The 25,643-nt window shown below is 37.9% G+C and overlaps 1 protein-coding gene across 1 annotated transcript; it reads left to right on the top strand.

Annotated features, from left to right (window-relative positions):
* The first annotated feature begins 7,777 nt into the window (after window positions 1-7,777).
* On the top strand, window positions 7,778-24,108 carry LOC145626857 (malate synthase, glyoxysomal-like). The gene is made up of 3 exons (XM_081679327.1): window positions 7,778-8,267; window positions 22,409-22,461; window positions 23,655-24,108. Exons 1-3 carry the CDS (start codon window positions 8,064-8,066, stop codon window positions 23,941-23,943), a joined length of 546 nt encoding a protein of 181 aa, XP_081535453.1. The 5' UTR covers window positions 7,778-8,063; the 3' UTR covers window positions 23,944-24,108.
* Window positions 24,109-25,643: the final 1,535 nt, after the last annotated feature.

Genomic DNA, 25,643 nt, shown 5'->3' with positions numbered 1-25,643 from the left:
GGGGCTATGGTCTCACAAATGAACTTTTTCTAACCACCATGCCTCAAATCACCAATAAGAGAATGGAAATCAATCATAGAGTCCTCAAAAGAAGAACACTCATGACATCCATTTCCCTCAAATATCCAACCTCCAAGAGGAACAACATAATCCCCTCCATAACAACTATGAACAACAACTCCCTCAACAACTTTAAAGCCCAAGGTCTCAAAATCATGCATGAATGGATGCAAATTCATTTCAAACTCATCTCTCTCCCATGAAGCATCCTCAATGAACTCATTTAAAAGGCTATGGGTTTTCTTTTGACTCTCAAAGAATGAATTGGACATAACCTCAAACGAGTCTAGATACTCATGGATAGAAGAATCACAATCATGCACAAGAGACTCATCAAGATGGGAAGGAGGGTTAGGATAATCAAATTCAACACTCTCTTGGTTTTCAACTCCTTCGCCATCACTAACATGCTCACCAAAAGGGTCCTCACCCTCTCTTGGTTGTTCAAAATCATCATCATGATCCTCAACACACACATTGGATAGGGATTTTTCACATACAAGCAACAAGGATGACAATTCATTTTCCAACTCTTCTTTTCTTTTCAATTCTTTATTAAAAAGATCCTCACCCTCTCTAATCATCTCCAATTGGCTCCTTAAAGTTTCCATCATTTGTCTCTCTAAAGGCCTAAGATTAGGATTCATCTCTAACTCCCTCAAAGAGTCATCAATTTGGCTATAGGGGACTAGAGACTCATCACAAGAGTTTGGAGAATGAAAAGACAAAGAGGGTTGATCAATAGTATAAGAAGAGTCACAATCAAGGGTAGGACCATGCACATTAAAATCATGCGCATTTTCGCTAAATAGGGGAGAGGGGGAACAATTAAGCATATGAGATTCGTTATTAAGGGAATGAACTACATCACAAGAAGACATGGCAAATAATGAAGAAAATTGAAACACGCCATTAACATCCACTTGAGCATGCACTTCATCATCATGAACAAGAGGAGAAATAAAGTTGAAATCATGTGTTCTAGGTTCACTTAAGGGCTCATGTGACAAATCTTGGGAATTCATGCTAATATTAGAAGAATCAAGTCATTGCACATCAATATTAGAATCATGAATACCCCTATTATAAACATCCCTAGCAAACCAAACATAAAAATCCCAAGCATCATCAATTGACAATGCTCTAAATTTACCATTATGCATGCATTCAACTTCATCCCTAGTGTGCTCATTCAAACTAAAATAACAAATCTCACAAGCCTCCCAAGGACTACAACAATTATAGTCCAAAAATCCCTCAAGTCTATTGAAATATTCACAAAAAGGCTCATTATCAAATTGAGGAAACGAGAAATATGCCATTTTTATACAAAACAAACAAAAATCAAATAAAAGAAAAGTATATACAAAAACCTAGACTCAAGCAATCAAAAACACTCAAACATAGACACCGTTCCCCGGCAACGGCGCCATTTTGACGAGGGGAAAACTAGATCGTTATCTAATCTTCCCTCGGTCAAACTAAATTTATAAACACTTAACAAACCTAAATACGAGTATAGAGGCAAGTCAAGGGTCAAACCCAAAGGAACGGTAATGTTCAAGCACTTTCAATTATGCGCCTAACCTAGATCGAAATCAAAGGGTAAAGGGAGAATACTAACAACTAACAAAACAAGTAACCAAAGAAATAAAACACTAGGAACGGGGATCAACAAGTAATCATGTCAATTGCAACAACTTGGAAAGATCAAGTCAATCAAAGGTTGTGAAGACTAATGATAAGAGCAATCAATTGGAATCAAAGAGCTATCTCCTAATTGTTAAGCTAGGGTTCACTATGAATAACAAACTAAGAGAATAACAATCAAAACCAATCGATAATTGCAATTACTAAATCAATTGTTCGTGTCATTAGCAATAACAATGCAATCTAGCATAACTCTCGAGGCCTAATCGAATTACACACATGCAAACCTTCATTAATCACTTTAATCTCAACAATAATTAACACAATTCCCAAATTAATCACAATTAATCAATCATACAAGTTTCACCTAATTCCTAGCCAAACACTATTCAAGAATCATCATCTATCAACTAACAACTATGGAAATCAAGAATCAACAATATATCAAGAATAACTACACTAATCAAGCATCAAACATCAAAATCAATCCAAACAAACATGAAATTAAACAAAGCATTAAGGTGAGATAGAGTTAAGAATGCTCATTGATAATAGAGTAGGTCTTGAACACAATTGTCACCCTTGTATCTTCAATCTCTCAATCACCATTGAAATCCTTCACTTTCTCTCTCTAAAACTACTCCTAATCTAGATAGAGAATCTCTCAACCTAAGAGAGAAACTATTCTAAAAACTAAGTATTACATGAATGAATGATAATAAAAACCCCTCAAAAACAATCTATAAACAAAAGAAAAAAAGAAGCTTAAAATCGTACAAGAACCAGAAGCCCGCGCCCTCGGAGAAATCGGCTGCGCTCGCGGAGGGGAACGGACAGCCCGGAAGCCGCGCCCGCGGCCAAAGCCCGCGGCCAGCCCTCGGGGACTTACTGCCCAAAATCGGCAGAAATAGGTTGCGGAAAATTTGCAAGGCCAACTTTGGAAGGCTGTAACTCACGATCTAGGAATCGTATGAAGGCATGAAACCTATCATTGGAAAGCTCTTCAAGTCTAGTTTCCAACACAACTTGAATCACCTCAATCCTATTTGTAGAACTCGAGATATGGCCGAAACAATGCACAAAGGTCCTTTTTTATACTTTATAAGCCTTCAATTTCCTTTGTTTCTTGGATTGGCTTGACTTGAGTGCTTGGCTTCCCTAACTTGGCTCCGTTAAATTCCTTGAATTCACTTTATGTCCCTCCTTGATGATTAAATCCCGAGAAGCTCGACACACCTACAAAACAAGTCAAACAAACGGAGAAGCGAGGGAAATAGCCGAGAAATGAATAAAATAATAAGAAAACCATTAAAAGCCCGCATTTCTCTAAACTAACACACCAACACGCAAATCAAGCATTATTCCCTAAAAACATGACATAAACTACTAAAAACGAGCATAGAAATATAAAGAAAACATAGTCTAAAGGTGCCATAAATGGCACTGATCCATTTGGATGCAGTTTTGGTGTGATTGTAGGGCAGTTTTGGGTGCTATAATGGTGTGAAATTGGTGTTATTTTGGGTGCAATTTTGGTGCATTTGTGAGTCATTTTTTGTTGTAATTTGTGTTGGGCAGTTTTGGGTTGTTCTTTTTTGTGGTCTCCTCATGGCAAGTTGTGGTGGGAGTTATGCCTCTTATTGTTCTCTTCCACTGCCCCATTTGTGGGTCTTAATGGGTGTCGTGGTGGCCGGGGTAATGGGCTCGCAAAAACCTCTTTGATCACTCATCTTCGTGATCGTCATTGTTGCACAGATACACGGGATATGACTCGGCACTCTCTTACTTCTAATTTAGCTATTTTCTTGGAGGCTGAGACGACCTTTCGTCGTATGGGCATTTGGCTTTGTGGGGAGTGTTTCAAGACGCATACTCTTTATACGAAGTGTCGACGTGGTCCTACTAGTTCAGATGATTTTGTGGCCCCACCTGACTGGGGGGATGGTGTTGTTCGATTTGTTCTTTACGGTTTTCTTAAACTGCCAGGTCCTTCGGCGATATCTGATCTAGTTCCTAGTATGCCTCGTGAGCCTCATTTTTCTTTTGATGTTGCTCTCCTTGATTATTTACTCTTAAAGCGGTTTCGTTCGATAAAATCTATCCCTCCTAAGTGTCGCTGGGTTTTTCTATGGTTCTAAAAGGAGCGCTTAATAAGGTGATTTGCAAGCCTGATGACATCTCTTGTTGGGTTCAATTGCTTGTTTTTCCTCTCTATGTCCTTAAAACCGTTTCTCTAACAAGAGTGTTCTTTGGGTGTCAGGTGACAGCGGCAGGAAGAAAGTATCGACGTTGCTTTTCATTCCTGGTGTGAGCCTGGTGGCACTATGCATCTTGTACGGGACACGTTGGCTAATGTGTCTCCCCCTTTGTTCGATGGTGGTAAGGACCATGATTTTTCCGAGCGTAATGTTAAGCAATGTAAGAGAAAGATTTCTAATGGACATTACACTACTGCGGTTAGGGTTATTTCGTCTTCTGGTCTTGCCCCTTACAATGATGCTACTCTTGGAGATTTGCAAGCTAAGCACCCTTCCTTTCCAGCTCCTATATTACCGGATAATCCCGTTGATCAGCACCTTATTGCTACTCTTGTTGTTATTTTGGATCAGATAAGGGGTTTTCCGGGAGGTATGTCATGCGGTGGATACGGCTTGCGTGCTCAACACAATATGGATTGTTTGAGTGGTGTTGTAGTTGCTATTTCGGATGAGTTAGTGCACTCTATTACGCAGGTGGTTAATTTATTTCTTGTTGGGAAATGTCCTACTGAGTTGGGAGAATACATTGGTAGTGTTCCTCTTATGCCTCTTGTTAAGCCTGGTGGTGGTGTTTGGCCTATTGTTGTGGGTACCGTTTGGAGGCGTCTGGTTTCTAAAGTTGGGGCTGCTTTAATTGGTCCGCGTTTGGGAAGCTATCAAGGAGGTCTTCTGCTTGGTGTTGGGGTGCCGGCGGGTGGTGAGGCTATTCTTCATGTTGTTAATCATTTCGTTGATGCTCGTGGTGGTGATGTTGGTCTCTCTATGTTATAGGTGAATTTCAGAAATGCCTTTAATTTGGTTGAGCGTTCCGCTATGTTGCGTGAGGTTCGTCTCCATTGTTCGGCTCTCTCACGTTGGGTTGAATTTTGTTACTCTACTCTAGCAAGGCTTTTTTACAAGGAACATACCTTATTGTCATGTCAGGGGATGCAACAGGGTGATCCTCTAGGCCCTTTGCTTTTTTGTTTTGGTTCTTCATCCGTTGGTGTTCCAAATCAAGGATTCTTTTGACTTATGTTTGCAACCTTGGTATTTAGATGACGGCACTATTATTGGTGACACCTCAGTGGTGGGAAAGGTTTTAGAGTTGATTTTGGCGGAGGGACCTCGACTCGGCCTCGATGTCAACATTGAGAAAACGGAAGTTTTCTGGCCCTCGGAGGACCCTCATAGCTGTCTCGTCGGTGTATTTCCTCCATATATTGGTCATCCTATGCATGGTCTTAAGTTGTTGGGTGGTCCTATCAGTGCGGATTCCTCTTTCTGCGACGAGCTTGTTTCGCAAAGAGTGTCAAAGACCATTGTGCTAATGGATGTTGTTTCTAAGCTTGATGATCCCCACTATGAGTTGTTACTCTTCGTGCGTGTACATGAGTTTCAAAACTCTACTTTGCTATACGCACTTGCCCCCTCGTCTTTTTGAAGCGGCCTAGATTGCTTTTGATGTGGCCCTTTGGGCATCTTTGGAGCGTATAATTACTGCTTTGGGGCCTGGTTTTGGTAATTGGCAATGGCGTTTGCCACCTTGCCTTGTTTCTTATGGTGGACAGGGTGTTTATTCAGCAGGTGATTGATGGGTGTCATAAATGGCACCCATTTGATGAGCATTTAGGTTGTTTTTACCTTCTTTTCATGGCTTTAATGCTTAATAAATGCTTAGTTTTATGCATTTGGTCTTGGTTTTACCTTTCCTCTCTGATTTTGTAGCTTTTGTGCATTTTTATGGTTTTTCTAGTCTTTTGTCCTTTATTTTCTCTTTTTTCGTGGTTGTAAGTATTGTACGAGGTTCGGGTCTTGATATTGGTGATTTACTAAGGTGGAGGAAGCCTTTGGATCAAGCTCATGGCAATAGGAAAGCTCAAGATGCAAGGAAGTGGATTCTCCAAGTTCTAGCTCTTGCGCTCTCAAGCCGTGCTCTCATGAAGATGGGGTGTTGAACCCACAATCAAGTGCTTTTGGGACTGCCTCTCTTAGTGTTCATCATCATCATCATCGTGCGACCTTAGCGAACGCACGAAGCCGCGAAAAGATCGAAGAAACCCATAGATGCGCAGGCGCGCAAGGCACGGGCACGCCACCCCTTGGCTCGGGCGCGCCTTCCTGGGTATTTGTTTGCTCGGTTTTTGTGTTTCGCACCATTATAAATACCTTTGTAAACCCGATTTTTGGGGCAAGTTTAGAATAAGTTTCATTTAGATTTTGATCATAATTTTAGCTTAGTTGAGAGCTTCTCTCTCTAGTTTTAGGGTTAGTTTAGGAGTAGATTTTAGAGAGAAAAATTGAAGAATTTCAATGGTGATTGAGAGATTGAAGATTCAATGGTGACAATTGTGTTGGATATCTTCTCTATTATCAATGAGCATTTCTAAACTCTATCTCATTTATTGCTTTGTTTGATTTCATATTTGTTTGGTTTGATTTTGATGTTTGATTGTTGATTAGTGTAGTTGTTCTTCATATATTGTTGATTTTTTATTTCTTTAGTTGTTTGTTTATTAGATGATGATTTTAGAGTAGTTGTTTGCTAGGGATTTGGTGAAACTTGTATGATTGGTTAATTATGCTTAATTTGGGGATTGTGTTGATTAATTGTTGAGATTAAAGTGATTAATCGAAGTTTGCATGTGTGCAATTTGGATAGGCCTTGAGAATTATGCTAGATTGCATTGTAGTTTCTAATGATACAGACCATTGATTTAGGAATTGCAATTGTCGATTGAGCTTGATTAGTGATGCTCCTAGTTAGAGTCTCTCGTAGTTGGCGCTAGTTTGACCTCTAGAAGATAGCTTGTTGACTCTTTTGATTGAGCTTGCCATTAGTCTTCACAACCATTGATTTGCATATTGTTCACGAGTTGCTACAATTGTCATGATTACTTGTTGATCCCGTTCCTAGTGCTTTATTTGTTTGTTAGTTGTTAGTGTTCTCTCTTTATCTTTGTCTTCGACCTAGCTTAGGCGCATAATTGAGAGCGCTTGAACATTACCGTTCCTTTGGGTTCGACCCTTGACTTGCCTCTATACTAGTATATAGGTTTGTTAAGTTTATAAATTTAGTTTGACCGAGGGAGGATTAGTTTCAACGACCTAGTTCCGCCCCTCGTCAAAATGGCGCCGTTGCCGGGGAATGGTGTCTATGTTTGAGTGTTTTTTATTGCTTGAGTCTAGATCTTTGTATATACTTTTCTTTTATTTTATTTTTGTTTCACTAGTGGAAAAATCATCATTTGTAACGGGAAAATCTATGCCCGTTACAATAAACATATTCGTAACTGTTAAAATAACAGTCCGTTACGATATATTGCCCGTTACGAAAACTATGTTATTTGTAACGGGCAAGAAAGTGCCCGTTACGAATATGTATTAGTTGTAACGAACAAGATAGTGCCCGTTACAAATGTGTAAATGTGGTCCAGCTGATGACAAAGGCCCATTCTTATAATTAGGGTTTCACATTTCACTCTCATCAAGTAGTCCTTAGCCGTCATACCCCATATTCACACATTTCACTCTCTTCCTTAGCCGTCACATTTCACTCTCTACCTCTCTCATTTCACTCAATCTCTCTCTTCTCCTCACTCAATCTCCTCCATTTTTATTTCCTCTCTATGGATATAGGATCTTCTCCTCACTCAATTGAAGAAGGGAAGAAGGATTAAGGATCTTCTCTGTGCAGAAGAGGTTGACAACCTAAAGAAAGTCGACACCGATAAGAAGAAAATCCGGCGATCATCCACCAGATCTCTGCAAAGCGGAGGCAGCGATACTCCTCCTTGGGTTTCGCCTCTTTCTTTCTCTTTTTTTCTTGAATTTCTTCTTTTAATTTGTCACATTTTGGATGATTAATTTCTTGATGATGTTTTTGTTTACAGAATTATTATCGGTGATGATTTTATCTGTTTTGGCTGATGAATTGTTTAATTTTGGTGGTAATTTTGTTGTGAATTGAGTTTTAATTGTTGAGTTTGAATTGTTTTAATTGTTGAGTTTTAATTGTGAAGGTGTGACAACGAGTTTGCAAAAATCCTGTCTAAGGATGCCTTGCAATTTGTTGCTGAGTTACAAAGGGAGTTTAGGAGCCATATTAAGTATGCTATGGAGTGTAGGAAGGAGGCTAAGGCTAAGTATAATAGTGGGGCGTTACCGGGGTTCGATCCTACGACTAGGATGATCAGGGAAGGTGATTGGGTGTGTGCTGCACCACCTCCTGCGGTTGCTGATAGGAGGGTTGAGATTACGGGTCCGACTGAGAGAAAGATGGTCATTAATGCTCTTAATTCTGGTGCTAAAGTTTTTATGGTATGCATTTTATCCGATCATTGTTTTTAACCGATAATTTATATGGTATTACATTGTATATACAATAGTTATTGTCTTAATCTTATCTTTGATTCCTCATCTAGTATGTTAGAGCTTTAAATTTCATATGTATGCTTATTTGGTTATTTTTCTTTTAACTAAGCAGTAAAATTCTTTTCTTTTTTGGTAATTACATCATTATACATTTTCCCTCAGGAAATTAAAATAAATTTACAAGAAGTTTGTGTGCACTATATATATATATATATATATATATATATATATATATATATATATGTATATAAAAATAAAAAATAAAAAAAAAACTAGAAAAGGCCAAACAAAATACATAAGATTGAAGCATGTTATTGACTGTCATTAACTTTGTAAGGTTAATTAAACTATCCGATTTATAGTTTTTAATTAATTGATCTATAACTTGTGCTATTATGTCATGTCTCAGACTCCCATTTTAATTAAAACAGGACACATTATGTAAGAACCAACCTCATAGAATTCGGATTTTCCTGATGATGGTGGCTTGCATGACAGAACATCTGCATAAACGATCTTGAAAACATGATTTTTAGGTTTTGCCTTGCTTGTTTTTCATCTTCAAAATTAGTTTGATGGATTTAAATTCAGCCTCTATCCTTGTAGATTAACTGTGGGATAGAACTATATATTCATATCTTTGTGGACTAAGACAGCAGGAACTGTTTATAGTTAGTTCAGAAATTGATCAGGACTGTGCTAATTTGTGCTCTGTATTTGTTGCTTTGAGGACTGTGTGTTCTCTGTTTTACCTTCTGCTTGGTGTATAAATATAAGTTTTTCTTTCTTTCTTTTTTTTCAAAAGAAATAATAATAAAAAAAACAAAAAAAAACTAGCTTGACTTTTACACTCTCCACTTCATCTTCTCTTAAACCCTTGGGGAGTCCTGAACTATGCTTATGATGCGTGTTTTCAAATGAAACCTAACAAACTAATGAGATGGAGTGGTAAGTACATGAAAGGAATGGTGTCCTTCGAACAAGTGTACTATTCCGTTAGTGGGTTCAGAATTATTAGAAAGCTAATATATTCAGTAAGGTCAAGTGATCGGAATGCCAGGGTGGAGGCCGCTTTCGATCAGTAATATTAATGCATAATTAATATTACAGCTTAATCTTGACTGAACCCTTCGGGTCACACCCAAGCAACTAACGAACCGAAGCGACGAATTAATCCGAAAGGAATTAATAAGTCAACCGAGTAATTTAATTAATATTTAGACGTCGGGAATTCGAGCTTAGAGCGTCGAAAGTCAAGTCGAAAATAGTAAAAGACGAGACGTGAAAAATCATAATAAATCAACAATGACCGAAATACCCCTAGCATCGGCAAAACCGAGTGCTAGTAGGGGCGTGGCAAAAAGCTAGCAACCCGCACCAAGTGTGCATGGCAATGCTAGCATGTGGCAGCTAGCACCCCGCACACTTGGTGCGTGGCTTGCTAGGTCGTGGCAGCTTGCAGCCCGCGCTTTTGGGCGCAAGTGAGGTGGGTCGAAGCCTCACAACCACCCCATGGCAGCCCACAAGGCAACCATGGGTGCCCAAGTGAGCTGCCATGTGGCGCAACTCAAATGGAGGAGAAGAAAGGGAGGTGGCCGGTTATGGGAGCATGAGTGGGGGGGCAAGTTTGGTCCCCCCCTCCTCCAAGTGGTCCTCACCTACTCCTCCTTATATGCTTGCCACTTGTTGATTTATTACTATTTAATTATTAATTTTATTTTAGATTTAAAATAAATGGGAAAATCAAATTCTCCCACATTGATGGGAGAGCTTTTCACACTCATGCATTTCCCTATAAATACCCAAGTTAGGGTATTGGGAAAAGCACTTGAGTAAGAGTTGAAAAAGGCATCACCTTTGTTAAAACCTTTGAACTCATTAATTACTCGGGTTTTGGTCGGGCCTTGCTAACCCCAAGGCATTGGACCGTTTTCGGTGGTCGAGTTGTGGGTGGACTATCGTTGGAGGCCGTCGTAATTTCGAGGCTTGCTTTCGAAGTAAGAGCCTCTTCCGGTCAGGCGAAGCACGCTCCAAAGGTAATCGTTTTATCTTAATCTTGTGATTAATTTAATTATGTTTATGGTTTTATTTATTGCGAGTGCGGTCTTGTTTTTGGGTTTGTTTCCGCGGTGAGTCGGACTCACCAAACCCCAACAGCGGTATCGGAGCCTCGCTCGTTTATTTTTAAAATCATAATACTTTTTCAAGGTGTTTTTATGGCTTAATTTTTCTGGTATTAAGTTGCTAATTAGATTAGTAGCTCGTTTATCTATTTTAACCTCGTATTAGAGTTGTCTTCAGCTCCCGAACCCAGATTTTGACCCAAAAATAGTGAATTTTGGGTGGAAAAGGCGTTCTGGAAATGGTTTTACTCTTTCAGGAATGGGTTTTTAGCCAAAAAACGACCAGAAATGCACTTTTCGAGTGATTTTTCGTTTTGACGAAAAATTTTAAGTCTTTCTAACCTTGAAAATTCATTGCATATTTATGGTGGTTATGTATTTAATTCTTTCCTTAATTTATATGCAATTTTAAACCTCTTTAGGCATAATTACTTGGTGGTAATTTATGTTTGAAAGCTTGGTTTTATTTTTCACATAATTCAAATTAATTGCATTAAGTGTGAAATTGTTGTTCTTTGAGGCTTCTAAGTACTAAAGATTCAATCTTTAATTATGTTAAGTGATTGAAACTTTGAGTTACTAAATTCCTTTTTTTTTTTGTTAAACTTTGTTGATTTAATCATTTTAGTTGATTGGAATCATAAAGTTTAAAACTTGTGATAGAAATTTGTTTATCTTCATATTGGAAGATGTAATTTTTCAAGGATTCACAAGTATTAAAGTTGGAGTTTTATTGAACTTATGTTCATTTTCCAACTCCCTTTTATTTTGTCAAAATCTCAAGATTAATTTAAATTGATTAAATTAATAATGAGAATTGCCCTAATTTATTTTGTTACACCAAGTTTAAACCAATTTTATTAAAGAATGGTTCTTGGAAATAATTTTGGGTAATTGCACTTGGATGAATTTATTTAAGTTGGACTTGTTATTAATTTCATTTTTCCTCAAAATTAATTCTAAAATTAATTTAGAATTGATTAATATTGTCAGACACAAATTCGGAAATTTTTCCGAGGCATAAGCACACAAGTCGAGGCATAAGAGCCCCTAGCTAGCTCTCGGCCAGCTGGGCTGCTCACGCAGCCCACATGAGGCTGTCGAGGCTGCTGGGCGCCTCGTGCGTGTGTGTGTAGTGTTGTGCGCATAGGTAGCCAGCCTATGCGTGCGTGCGAGGGAAGGCTGGTGCTGCTACGCTGGGCTGGCCATGGCTGGTGCGAGCACAAGAAGCCCGTGTGCATGCTTGGTGTTGCGGGGAGTGCGATTGGATGTGCTACGTGCTTGTGGCACGATGCGCACAATCCCATAATTAGCACTCTAACCCCGGGTTTTAAGGCAATGCTATTTTAAGAGTTTATTAGTGTGTTGCATAATATGGGTGATATGCGTAGACGTTGCATGCGTAGCAATGTAGTGCAATGAGTTCGTACAACATGGCCATCAAGGGCCACGTTATTGATGCGTGAAAGTTCGCTGATGTGGGCGGTGTAACGCTTAGCGACATCGCGCCCACTCCCACGTTCATTAAGCATCAAACGGTTGTGCGGGGTGTGAGCACTCCAAGTCTTAGTGCTAGGCACTTAGACATTTTGGACTACGTAATTTTTTGCTTAAATTGTCGTTTTAATTATTTTAATTATTTTTTTTAATTAAAATTTTGGAGGCTAGCCCTCCGTTTTTTTAGCGACATTTGCAAAATTTAATTTTGGCAAATATTTGGGTTTACCAACTTAATTAATTGGATTATTTAAGTTAAATGCGGAATTTAGTGGGAGCTTCATTTTATTATTTTCATAACCGGTTAAAATAACTTTGACTAGTTTTAATTAGGCGTGTTAATTAGATTAACCACCTAGATTAGTTACTAGTTCTCGCGTGTTTATGCATTGTTACTTGTTTATCGTTGTAAAATGCATGGGCCATTCACAGATAGTGAATAGATGAATGGAATGTATATTCTCTCACAGGTTTTATGAAATAGCACCTAGTGGGGCCCGATTAGAATAGAAAATACGGTATGCGAACCGTTGAGTATTTTTGTACCTTAATATTTAGATTATTCCTAATCGTAGATACTAGTAGTTGCATTTATTTTGGTCAAGTCTTGGAAGACGAAGCCATGAAGTTGCAAATGAAGACCTTTTGAAGATTTGAAGATCTCAAGGGGTCATGCTAGTTGCCAAATGCATCTCTATTTATGTTATTCGATATATATATGTTTATGTATATGAATTATATGTTAGATGCATGTTCAGGATTTCGAATGTTGTGATGATTAATTAAGTTCACTTAATTCAACCAACATAGAAACCCTAGGTCCCTAAATATTGAGTAAAACTTGCCATTCCAAAACAACACTTACCAACCGACCGAGGGTAGTGGTGGGCTACGCCAGAGCAAGGCATCACTACTTCTCCAAGGAACGTAAGGCATACCGGGTATGCAAGTTGGTTTTGGTTGTACTCAACGATATGAGTGATGGAGTCCTAACACGTCGTGGCAAAGTGAATAAATTGTTGAGAGAGCATTAGATGCGACGATTTATTCAACCAAGAGTGGCTTGGAGCCATTAGCAAAGCGTTGCTTACCTTAGGAGATTGAGTGTTAAGACAATCCAAAGCATGCTTAACCACTCTTTGTTTATTTGGATCTTGGAATCGACTTATTCTCACCAAAAATGGGGACAACTTTTAAATGTGTGAATAAGACGTTTTAAATAAGTTTGATTAAAATGCATGAATTCAATCTTATTTAAGTGCTATGAATGGTTTTTCATTTCAAATTCTTTCAATTGTAGAATCATGTCTTCAAATAACTCAAACAACCAATTCTCGTTACGCTCAATTCTCGACAAGGAGAAGTTGAGTGGGCCAAATTTTCTTGATTGGCAAAGGAACTTGCAAATTGTTCTCATGCAAGAGCAAAAGGAATATGTCCTTGATGAGGAAATGCCCGAGGCTCCCAATGAGGAGGTGACTCAGGCTGCCCTAAATCAATGGCAAAGTGCCAATCGAGATGTCAAGTGCATCATGTTGGCCACAATGTTTCCCGAGCTTCAAAAAACTTTCTTTGAAAAGGAGACAGCTTTTGAGATTATTTCTGAACTGTAGAATATGTTCCAACAGCAGGGCCGAACTGAAAGGTTTGAAACCCACAAGCAGATCCTTGAGACCAAGCTCAAGAAAGGAGAGCCAGTCAGCCCACATGTACTCAAAATGATAGGATTGTTTGAGAACATGGGAAGGCTTGATGCAGGGTATTCAACCGAGATGGAAATTGACATCATTCTCCACTCACTGCATAAAGGATATGATCAGTTCAAGATGAACTATAACATGCACAGCATGGAGAAAACCCTTACCGAGCTTCATATGGTATGTTGAAGCAAACAGAGCAAACGCTCAAGGATGAGGGGAAGCATGATTTCTCATGATTAAAAAGGGCAAGCCGTTCAAATTCTCGGGCAAGAAGAAGAAAGGCTTTGAGGGGAAGGGTAAGAAGAAAACCTTTCCGCCTAAGTCTAAAGCTACCAAGGATAACAAAGAAAAGAAGGTAGAGTCTTCTAAATCTGATTCCGAATGTTTCAACTGTAAGAAGAAGGGACATTGGAAGAGAGATTGCCTCAAGTTCAAGGAAGATAAGAATAACGGAACCGTTACTTCTGAATCAGGTATATTCGTTATAGACTTTAACTTCACTAGCTTAGCATCATGGGTATTAGATACCGGATATGGCTCACACCTTTGTTCCAATTCTCAGGGACTAAGGAACGCTAGAAGGCTAGAGAAGGGAGAGGTTGAACTCCGGGTCGGCAATGGAGCCAGAATTGGTGTCGTATCCGTAGGAACTCTCAATTTGTCTTTGCCCACCAGGCTAGTTTTGGAACTAGATAATGTTTATTATGTTCCTAACATTACCAAAAACATCATTTCAATTTCGGCGTTGGACGCCAAGGGTTTTGAATTTTGAGTAAAGGACAATGAATGTTCGTTTTATCTCGATAATGTTTTATATGGTATTGCACATTCTGAAAATGGTCTTTATGTGCTTTATTTAGAAAAACAAGTTTATAATGTGAATAATACTACCAAAAGAGCTAAGACCATGGAGTCAAATCAGACTTACTTGTGGCATTATCGTCTTGGCCACATTAACATCAAATGCATCAAGAAACTTCTACAGGAAGGTGTTCTTGACTCTTTCGATTTAGAATCGTTTGAGAATTGCGAGGAATGTTTATTAGGAAAGATGATTAAACAGCCATTCTCCAAGTTGGGAGAAAGGGCAGGAGACTTATTAGGTCTAATACACACTGATGTATGTGGACCAATGAGATCCACCACAAGAAATGGACACCGATATTTTATCACCTTCACAGATAACTATAGTAGATATGGTTATGTCTACCTAATGTCGCATAAATCTGAATCGTTTGAAAATTTCAAAGAATTTCAGAGTGAAGTTGAAAATCAACTTGGCAAGAAAATCAAAGACCTTCGATCGGATCGAGGTGGTGAATACTTGAGCCAAGAATTCGATGACCATCTGAAAGAAAAGGGTATACTTTCAGAATTGACACCTCTAGGAACTCCATAATGGAACGGAGTATCCGAAATGAGAAATCGGACCTTGTTAGACGTGGTACGATCAACAATGGGTCTTAGTGATCTTCCTATCTCTTTCTGGGGACACGCACTTCTAACTACGGCACTAACACTAAACCGTGCACCATCAAAAGCTGTAGAAAAGACTCCATATGAATTATGGACGAAGAAACCTCCTAGGTTGTCTTTTCTAAAGATATGGGGATGCGAAGCATATGTCAAGAAATTGATTTCTAACAAACTTCATCCCAAATCTGACAAGGTTTACTTTGTGGGCTACCCAAAAGAAACCAAAGGGTATTACTTTTACAACAAATCGGAGAACAAAGTGTTTGTTGCTCGCGATGGTGTCTTTTTGGAGAAGGAACACCTTTCCAAAATGACAAGTGGGAGGAAAATCAAACTCGACAAAGTTCGTGAGGATGAGAAACAAAATCAGAATGACAGTCAAAGTGTTCAAACAGCATCTGTTGACGCAGGTCAAAATGATCAAAATGTGCAAAGTCAAACCGACAATGCAAATGCTCAATCCATTACCCTACGTAGGTCTCAGAGGCTGAGATATCAACCTGATAGATATCTTGATTTAGTATTAACCGAGAATCAAGATATCCTGATTATGGATGGAGATGAACCGGCAACCTACAAGCAAGAGATGGTAAGCACCGACTCTGCTAAATGGAAAGAGGCCATGAGATCTGAAATGGATTCCATGTTTGAAAATCAAGTCTAGGACTTGGTTGACTTACCCAAAGGTTATACACCTATCGGATGTAAGTGGATTTTCAAGTTGAAAACCGACAAAGATGGAAATGTATTCATTTACAAAGCTAGATTGGTGGCAAAAGGTTACAGACAAGTTCATGGTATTGATTACGATGAAACCTTTTCACCAGTCGCAATGCTGAAATCCGATCGGATCCTCCTAGCGATTACTGCATATTACAATTATGAAATATGGCAGATGGACGTCTGTAGACACCCATTTGTGTCTCCCCAAAACCAAACCCAGTGATGAGTACCTTTCACGTCGAATCATAATCAAATGAAGCGAAAGTGTGGAAGGTTTAGTGTTGCGGATAGTTTTAATTTCTTTTCTCTCCTCTCTGTTTTTGAAAACTTATTTTAAGAAAATAGCCAATCCAGTTTGGTTGGTCCATGATATGGGTCCAACAATAGTGTAGTTGGATGGGGCTTGACGAGAGCTTTCCAACGATATATTTTATAAGCCCAATTCCGATGAATATTGAGGAAGTTATGGCCAATTTCTTAAACTGGGCCCGTTTTGAGTCTTATGTGCGGCCCAATGATCTTGAGGAGGGCCTAATATGATTTATTATTCCTAATGCAATTAGGAATGGTTTTAGTCTTCTAGAATCTTCTAGAAGGTTCTTTTCATTCCTAATTCAATTAGCATTGATAAATTGACTTTTGTTGACTTTTCAGAGTTTTAATCAAAATCAAATAGCATTTTCGAGGATATTATATGATTTTATCCTCCAGTACGGCAAACTTATCTGATTTTCGAAAACGCGTTGGAAATGGGCTTGGCGCCTGACCCCAGGCTTTGGCGACTAGAACCAGGCCTGGCGCCTGGCGCTAGTTAGCCAGGATTTGCGCCAGCTCTGTTTTTTGTGCGTCTGACTCTGTTTTGTTTATTTTATCTTTTTGGCTGATTTTCTCTATAAATATCGTATTAAAAACTCCGTTTTCAATCATCTACATTCATCTACAATCAGTTTTCTAATTCTTTTATCTCTCCTTTTTCTCTTAATTCTAAACTTTGCTTTTCACATACAAAATTCCGCATTCACAAGATCTAGAAACACCTAGCCATATTCGAAGTTGCCTTTGCCCTAGACGTGAAAGGTTTAATTTCTGAGGGTTTGGTCCCAAATCTCTCTTTCAATTATTTAATTTAATTGTTTTGTTTATTATTTTCCTTGAAGTTACTAACGTGTGTATTTTGTTATTAGAAAGAGGTACGAGGCATCAAAGTAAGTACTTTAATGATTTTTATTGATATTATGATGTAGAAATCATGTTTACATTGTTATTATGATATTTCTAGTATCATGTCTAGGGTAACTTTAATATTAAATATGATTCCTGCGATGCTTCCTATGTTCTTCCTAATATTTATGATTGTTAGTATCATGTTAGGGTTAAAGATTTGATTTTTATTGCTTAGTGACATGCTAGGGTTTGTTATTAATCTTGTTAGTATCATGCCTAGGATCTTGCTATTTCTATTATGTTTTAATATTAACATGAACATGATTATGATTATAATTGTTATAAATGATTATGAATATTATTATATTATTATGATGATTATTATTGTTTTGATTATTATTATAATTTTATTGTCATGATTATTATTGATTATAATTATGTTGCTAGATTATATTTATTGTTATTGCTTGATCACGCCTTTTATTGCATGTTTAAAGGGAATCTATACTTGTAATCACGCTTAATAAGATAATTAATAATCTTGTTTAGGGTTAATTATGATTATAATTCAAGTGATCGCCAATAATAGTTTATTTGTGCATTAAATTCAACCAACATAGATAAACAGGTTTAGGGTTAATCCTATTGATTGCATGTTAATAGGAAAGCGCACACGAATACGATCAGAATAAAGTAGAGGCCTATTATTAGGGCAGGTTCAATCTCTTTTAGGTTGGATTTGTACCTTCATCCCCGAACCCTTATTTGGTTCAAAGACCTTATGGAGTTGACGATCTCTTGGATCGTTAAGGGGTGTAATCTTCATCCTATGAACGGTTTACAAGTTCCTAAAAACTTGTTGGCGACTCTTTTGCTCTATCTTCTTCCCTTTTGGACGCCACCGTACTTTAGTGTATGATCACAGTGGGGTTCAAGCTAGTGGGATTTAAAAGCTTGAAATTTATTCCCTACAACGTCAAAACCTCCTTCCTTAATGGTATTTTGGAAGAAACTGTGTATATGACACAGCCTAAAGGTTTTGTCGACCAAAACAATGCTGGGAAGGTTTGTAAGCTTAAGAAGTCCATTTATGGACTAAAGCAAGCAAGCAGAAGTTGGAATCTGCAATTCGATGAAGTCATCAGTAAGTTTGGTTTTATTAAGAATCCAGATGAATCTTGTGTTTACAAGAAGGCCAGTGAGAGTGACATCACCTTCCTAGTCTTATATGTCGAAGACATATTGCTCATTAGAAACAGCATTCCGTTGTTAGAGTCTGTAAAGGCCTGGCTTGGAGTTCTTCTCAATGAAAGACTTAGGAGAGGCTCAGTACATATTAGGCATCAAGATCTATAGGGATAGATCAAAAAGGATGATTGAATTGAGTCAAAGTACTTATATTGATAAGGTACTTGCTCGATTTGGCATGGAGGAGGCCAATAGAGGTCACCTGCCAATGTCACATGGCATAACCCTAAGCAAGAAGCAGTGTCCACATACACCTGATGAGCGGGTAGGAATGAATCAGATTCCATATGCTTCGCTTATTGGATCGATCATGTATGCCATGATATGTATTAGGCCAGATGTATCATATGCCTTGAGTGCTACGAGCCGTTACCAATCAGATCCAGGAGAGGCCCATTGGAATGCGGCCAAGAATATCCTAAAGTACCTGAAAAGGAACAAGGATAAATTCCTGGTGTATGGTGGTTCAGATGAATTAGTTGTGGAAGGTTATACCAACGTAAGCTTCCAGATAGACAGAGACGAGTTCAAATCGCAATCTGGATATGTGTTCTGTCTAAATGGATGAGCGTTTAGTTGGAAGAGTGCCAAGCAGAGTACAACTGCATATTCTACAACTGAAGCTGAATACTTAGCAGCTGCTGAAGCAGCTAAGGAGGCTGTTTGGATTCGTAAGTTCGTTGGTGAACTTGATGTTGTACCCTCCATAAAGGGTCAAATAGCCCTCTATTGTGACAACAATGGAGCTATTGCTCAGGCCAGAGAGCCAAGGGAACATCAAAAGGTCAAACATGTCAAATGGCGGTTTCACATGATTTGAGAATGGAAATTAGAAGGTGAAATCAGAATTTGCAAAGTTGGAACGGATGACAATGTAGCCGATCCACTTACTAAACCTTTGCCTCAAGTGAAGCACAACAAGCACGTTGAGGCAATGGGAATCAAGCATGTATGAGACTGGCTTTGATTTCCTTATTTAGTGTTTTAGTTCATTTTGAACATTTAATGTAAGACACTAAGAAAAACCATTCAAGTTTTGAAGTAATATAAATTTCATGCAATATTTTATCACTCCGTTTGCTATTTAATTGTTGTTTATGATTAAATAATGAGTCCATTCTATTCTGAGAATATTCAAAATAGGGTATCAAGTCCAGTCTTGGTAAGGAAACACCTATTAAGTGAACATTGAATATTATAATAAAAAATTATCCCTAATCAAGGTTATTTAAACGGTGGACGATTAATGACCAATTGAGATTAGTGTGTAGTCTGATTTATAGCACCGTTTCTTATGCTACGAGGACATGATTGTCATAAATCATTTGCACAGGTATTGGTTTAGAACCATACTGGATCGATCTATGAGAATACTTTAAGAGATTAAAAATCATCATAAGTATACTTCTCATTATGGCTATCGGAACCTATTTCCTTGACCATGAGTATTGTGAGTTCTCTTGTTTGAGTACTAGTCCGCTTTGATGTTGTCAAACGTATGCCGTAATAGGGGATTATAACGGCAACACTCGGGCGGCTAGGTCCTCCCAATAAGAGGAGCTACATTACAAGACTGGGAATGTCCCCCTACTAAAATAGTGAAGATGTCTTTGTTGTATACAACGCCTCTCGTAGAGCGAGACTGTGAAAATACATGGTCGTGCTCGGATGGATTTTAGAAATCATTTGTTTATTAACAGTCGTACTCGGAATCGAGAAACACTTCTAGACGTAATAAGGATGACAAAATAATCTTACCTTATAGTTCATGAAGAGACATTGAGCGACATAGGAAAAAGGTTGTACACTAAATGCACACTTGTCCGGAAGGACAAGTGGGAGATTGAAAGGAATGGTGTCCTTCGAACAAGTGTACTATTCCGTTAGTGGGTTCAGAATTATTAGAAAGCTAATATATTCAGTAAGGTCGAGTGATCGGAATGCCTGGGTGGAGGCCGCTTTCGATCAGTAATATTAATGCATAATTAATATTACAGCTTAATCTTGACTGAACCCTTCGGGTCACACCCAAGCAACTAACGAACCGAAGCGACGAATTAATCCGAAAGGAATTAATAAGTCAACCGAGTAATTAATATTTAGACGTCGGGAATTTAAGCTTAGAGCGTCGAAACCGAACGTCGAAAGTCAAGTCGAAAATAGTAAAAGACGAGACGTGAAAAATAATAATAAATCAACAATGACCGAAATACCCCTAGAATCGGTAAAACCGAGTGCTAGGAGGGGTGCAGAAAAAAGCTAGCAACCCGCGCCAAGTGTGCGTGGCAATGCTAGCATGTGGCAGCTAGCAGCCCGCACACTTGGTGCGTGGCTTGCTAAGCCGTGGCAGCTAGCAGCCCATGCTTTTGGGCGCAAGTGAGGTGGGTCGAAGCCTCACAACCACCCCATGGAAGCCCACAAGGCAACCATGGGTGCCCAAGTGAGCTGCCATGTGGCACAACTTAAATGGAGGAGAAGAAAGGGAGGTGGTCGGTTATGGAAGCATGAGTGGGGGGCAAGTTTAGTCCCCCATCCTCCAAGTGGTCCTCACCTACTCCTCCTTGTATGCTTGCCACTTGTTGATTTATTACTATTTAATTATTAATTTTATTTTAGATTTAAAATAAATGGGAAAATCAAATTCTCCCACATTGATGGGAGAGCTTTTCACACTCATGCATTTCCCTATAAATACCCAAGTTGGGGTATTGGGAAAAGCACTTGAGTAAGAGTTGAAAAAGGCATCACCATTGTTAAAACCTTTGAACTCATTAATTACTCGGGTTTTGGTCGGGCCTTGCTAACCCCAAGGCATTGGACCGTTTTCGGTGGTCGAGTTGTGGGTGGACTATCGTTAGAGGCCGTCGTAATTTCGAGGCTTGCTTTCGAGTAAGAGCCCCTTCCGGTCGGGCGAAGCACGCTCCAAAGGTAATCGTTTTATCTTAATCTTGTGATTAATTTAATTATGTTTATGGTTTTATTTATTGCGAGTGCGGTCTTGTTTTTGGGTTTGTTTCCGCGGTGAGTCTGACTCACCAAACCCCAACAGTACATACTACTTATGGTGTAGACACTCTTGAATTTGTTTACCTTAGTGCTTTTTGACGTGAGGCATTAAGACGAGTTGTTCTAACGAGATTCTAGAACTATGATGTCTATGGTTCATTCTTGAGATAGTGTTGGATTCAGCACTATGTGTTATTATTATAATTCAAATGATCAATTGTTTATCTGTTCTTGCTCTTTGGTTATGTGTTAGGTGTTCAACTTTGAAGTTTGAATGATATTTTGACATAATGTTCTCTGTACTAAACATATTTTTGTTGCGTGGTGGAAAGCAAAGGCACTTATCTTGATTTGTCCCCAAAATGTGCGCAGGTAGATGCTACTAATTGTGGCGGTGTTGCTAGATTCATAAACCATTCATGTGAGGTAGACATTGATGAGTTGAACTTCACTGAATAATTTTCCAAAGTTTTATTTAATTTTTATTTTTTTACTAGCTGATCGTGAAACCTACTCATTTCTACAGCCTAATTGTTACACCAAAATTATAAGCATCGAGAGCCAAAAGAGGAAATTTATATATGCCAAATGACATATATCTGCTGGTGAAAAGATCTTGTATAATTACAAATTTCTTCTTAAGGACAAAAAAATCCCTTGTAATTGCGGTTCTAAAAGGTGAGTTGTGGACAAAAATTAGTGTAAATTAGTCTATGCTGAATTTTGTCATTTGGGCTTTTAAGTGTTTGAACATGTATCATCTTTTATCTTTTGAGTTGATGAATTCTACATATAATGCATGACATTGCATTAGGTAGTTGCTACTTTTTCTTAGCCCCTACTTTTTGTATTGTATTTTCTATATTGGGAATCTGTCTAGTAATCTGACATTTTTTTTAGTCTTTTTAAAATCATGTTCATTTTCCTTATTCTTTTGGGTGTGTTTATATCTTTCCTACCTGATATTTGAGAAATCTATATTTTTTCAGATTAGGCATTACATGTTAATTTGTTGAAATATTCTATATCCAACAATATGAGAGAAATGAAATCCTTTCTCATTTTTAAGATATTCAGAACATTTAAGATATGACTTTTCCATTGGTTGTCACACTCATTTCTAGATCCCTATTTTCCCTCCTATTTTCAGGTGTCGTGGTTCAATGAACTAGAAAGGGATTGGAGGCTCATGTTGCATTGCAGGTACTATAAATTGCAACTTGTTTATGTTTGCAAAGTCGTGTGAGTTTATGACTACTCTCATGTTGTCATTATCCTCCTCATGTGTTATTTTATTTGAAGCTTCTTCTTCTATCAATATTTATGATTCTCAATGAAATACAGTTGTTTGCTAATTTAAGACCAATCTGACCTGGGTTGGTTGTTATTTTTATTTTTCTTATTTATTAGTAAGAATTTTGCTTCCTTTTAGCTTTTGCATACTTCACCATGAATATTTCAGAAACTAAGTGAAAAAGTTTGACATGAATTAGGGATCTGTAATCTTAGCATGAAGAAAACAAATTAATGGGGGAATGCAGCAACTACAAAATAAAGAAAAGCACCTTATATCTTTTAAAGCCTGAACATGATTCCAAACAGTAAAACTTAAATAGAGGATCATTTGAAGATATCGCCTAGATCGAAGTTACTTGCACATCTGTCTTGTGACCCCATGTTCTAGGCATATGTTTAACCTTATTAATTCCCTTGATTTTGTCGCTAATTTGGTAGAAGATGTTAAAGTTACCGCTTCTTGGCTCATTGTGTACTGTGCTTATATAGTTGGTAATTCAGTGAACAAGTACACTTACAAAGCATTTTGCTTGTCTCTTTCTCCTGACATATAATTTTTATACCTTAATTAAAATTTTTGTAGAACAGTTGCTCAAAGCTGGAGGTAACAATAAAATTCTGGAAATTTCTGTTGGTTATTTTCTTTCTTTTTTTTTTTTTTGAAACTTCTGTTAGTTATTTTCTAAGTGACTTCTTTTTTTCACATTAATGAAGTTTCATGAGTCATGACTGTTATGAGGGATATTTACAAGACAATATCACCTGTGATTTTGGAAGTTCAGGATTATTTTAGATGTATTTAAACTAAGTTTGGGGAATTTTCGATTAGTGTCAAAAAAATATGTCAATTTGGTTACGGTGTGCTATTATTGAAACATGTGCCAATATCCCTATATGCCAATTCTGATACTTGTATGGCTGGCTCCTTGTGCTAGTCCCTCAATTTTATTAATTTTTCTGGGCATTGGATTTTCTAAACTTTGCAAATCTTTCAAATTGATTGCTTGTCTTATGTTTGTGTTTTAGTGGCTGACTTAGTGTTTGGGTTAGGGTTCTTAATTTGCTAATCTATGAATTTTTATTTTTTTTGCATGTTTTAGGAGGCAGGAAAGTTCTATTGATGCTGCTGAAGACAGAGACACTGGTGACGAAGAAATTAAGAATGGCAGTGTTAATCCTTTTAATGTTGAGGATAAAGATAGAGAAATGTCCGAGACATCATGTACTAGAAGATTTACTATGGCTCAAGAAACAGGATGTACTAATGAAGCAGAAGATTTGAGCATATGTGGAAATAAGACTCCGAGAACTGCTATTCACGAAAAGTTTGATGAAGCTCTTGAACAAGAATTTTGCCAACAAAGTAATTGGCAGCATACTTTTTCTTGAACTTTTGACCTATTTTCTTCATTTAAGAAGGCTCTAACTTATTTTCTGAAATTTTTCTTTAATCTATGTAGCTATGTCTGTTGGTTCAATAAAGAAGAATTTTATTTGAAATCTAATTCGGTGTATATGTTATGTTTGATAATATGTTTGTGGCATGAAATATTTGGATTTGTTATAAATTATTATAATAATTTGGGTGGTAAATGGAAAGAAGAATAGGGGTACATTGTAATTGCCCGTTACAAATAACTACTTATTCGTAACGGGCACTTGAAACGCCCGTTACGAATAACTACTTATTTGTAACGGACATTGTAAGTGCCCGTTACGAATAATAATGGCCATCCGTAACGGACGCTGCCCGTTACGGATGGGCCCTTTTTGCTCGTTACGGATGGCCTTTTTTCCACTAGTGTTTGTTTTGTAAAAAAAAATGGCATGTCTATCATTTCCTCAATATGACAATGAGCCTTTTTGTGAATATTTCCATAGACTTGAGGGATTTCTTGACTATCATCGTTGTAGTCTTTGGGAGGCTTGTGAGATTTGTTATTTTGGTTTGAATGAGCAAATTAGGGATATAGTTGAAGGAATGCATAATGGTAGATTTAGAGCATTTTCAATTGATGATGCTTGGGAATTTTATGTTTGGTTTGCTTGGGAAGTATATAATAGGGGTAATCGTGCTTCTAATTTTAATGTGCAATGTGTTAATTCTTCTAATGCTAGCATTATTTCCCATGATGTGTCACATGATCCCATAGTTGAACCTAGAACAAATGCTTCCAACTCTATTTCCTCTTTTGTTCATGATAATGAATTGCATGCTCAAGTTAACAAATCTCATATGTTTGAATGTGGCCCCACCCCCCCAATGTGATATATATGTTCGTGATCTTAATGTTTATTCTTCCAATCTTGGTTGTACTTCTTCTTATCTTGTTGAGCCTCAACTTTCTACACCTTTTGAATCTCCTAATGCTACTTGGGAAGCTCTAATGGAGGAGAGAAGAAGGATTAGTGAAGAGCTAGAACGCCAAATATCATCCTTGACGCTTGCTATTAAAAACTCCAAATCCAATGTGTGTGTTGAGAATGATAATGAGGATATTCACGAGCAACCAAGAGTGTGTGAGAGTCCTATTAGTGAGCATATGAGTGAAGGAAAGGGAGTCGAGAGTGATGATGATTTTGATGATACTTTGAATCTTGACATCTCTTCCTTTATTGATTGTGATGAGTCTCAAGTGTATGCATGTGACTCTTCTATCCATGAGTATTTGGACTTGTTTGAGGTTATGTCCAATGTGTTTATTGAGTGCCAAAGGAATTCCCATAGCCTTTTAAGTAAGTTCATTAAGAATGCTTCTTGGGAGAGAGATGAGTTTGAAATGAATTTGCATCCATTCATGCATGGCTTTGAGACTTTAGGCTTTAAGGAAGTTGAGGGAGTTGTTGTTCATGGTTGTAGTGAAGGGGATTATGTAGTTCCTCTTGGAAGTTGGATGTTTGAGGGAGATGATGATCATGAGTGTTCTTCTTTTGATGATTCTATGATCGATTCTCATGCTCTTATTGGTGATTTGAGGCATGGTGGTGAGAAAGAGATCATTAGTGAGACCATAGCCCTTATACCCTACTCTCATGTCCCTTTTTCAAGAAATTTCAACTATATCCCTTACACTCCTATATCCCTCCCT

Source organism: Chenopodium album, chromosome 4, assembly GCF_948465745.1.
Source record: "Chenopodium album chromosome 4, dcCheAlbu1.1, whole genome shotgun sequence".
In the NCBI taxonomy this organism is placed as follows: Eukaryota; Viridiplantae; Streptophyta; class Magnoliopsida; order Caryophyllales; family Amaranthaceae; genus Chenopodium; species Chenopodium album.
The sequence above is the reverse complement of the archived record's forward strand: the minus strand, read 5'-3'. Positions and strand labels throughout refer to the sequence as shown.

Bases quoted from the DNA above. Each gene is read 5' to 3' on its own strand.
- LOC145626857 (XM_081679327.1), top strand. From the start codon at position 8,064: ATGGAGTGTAGGAAGGAGGCTAAGGCTAAGTATAATAGTGGGGCGTTA. The intron at 8,268-22,408 runs GTATGCATTTTA...TCCTATTTTCAG, and splicing joins CTGGTGCTAAAGTTTTTATG to GTGTCGTGGTTCAATGAACT. The intron at 22,462-23,654 runs GTACTATAAATT...TGCATGTTTTAG, and splicing joins AGGCTCATGTTGCATTGCAG to GAGGCAGGAAAGTTCTATTG.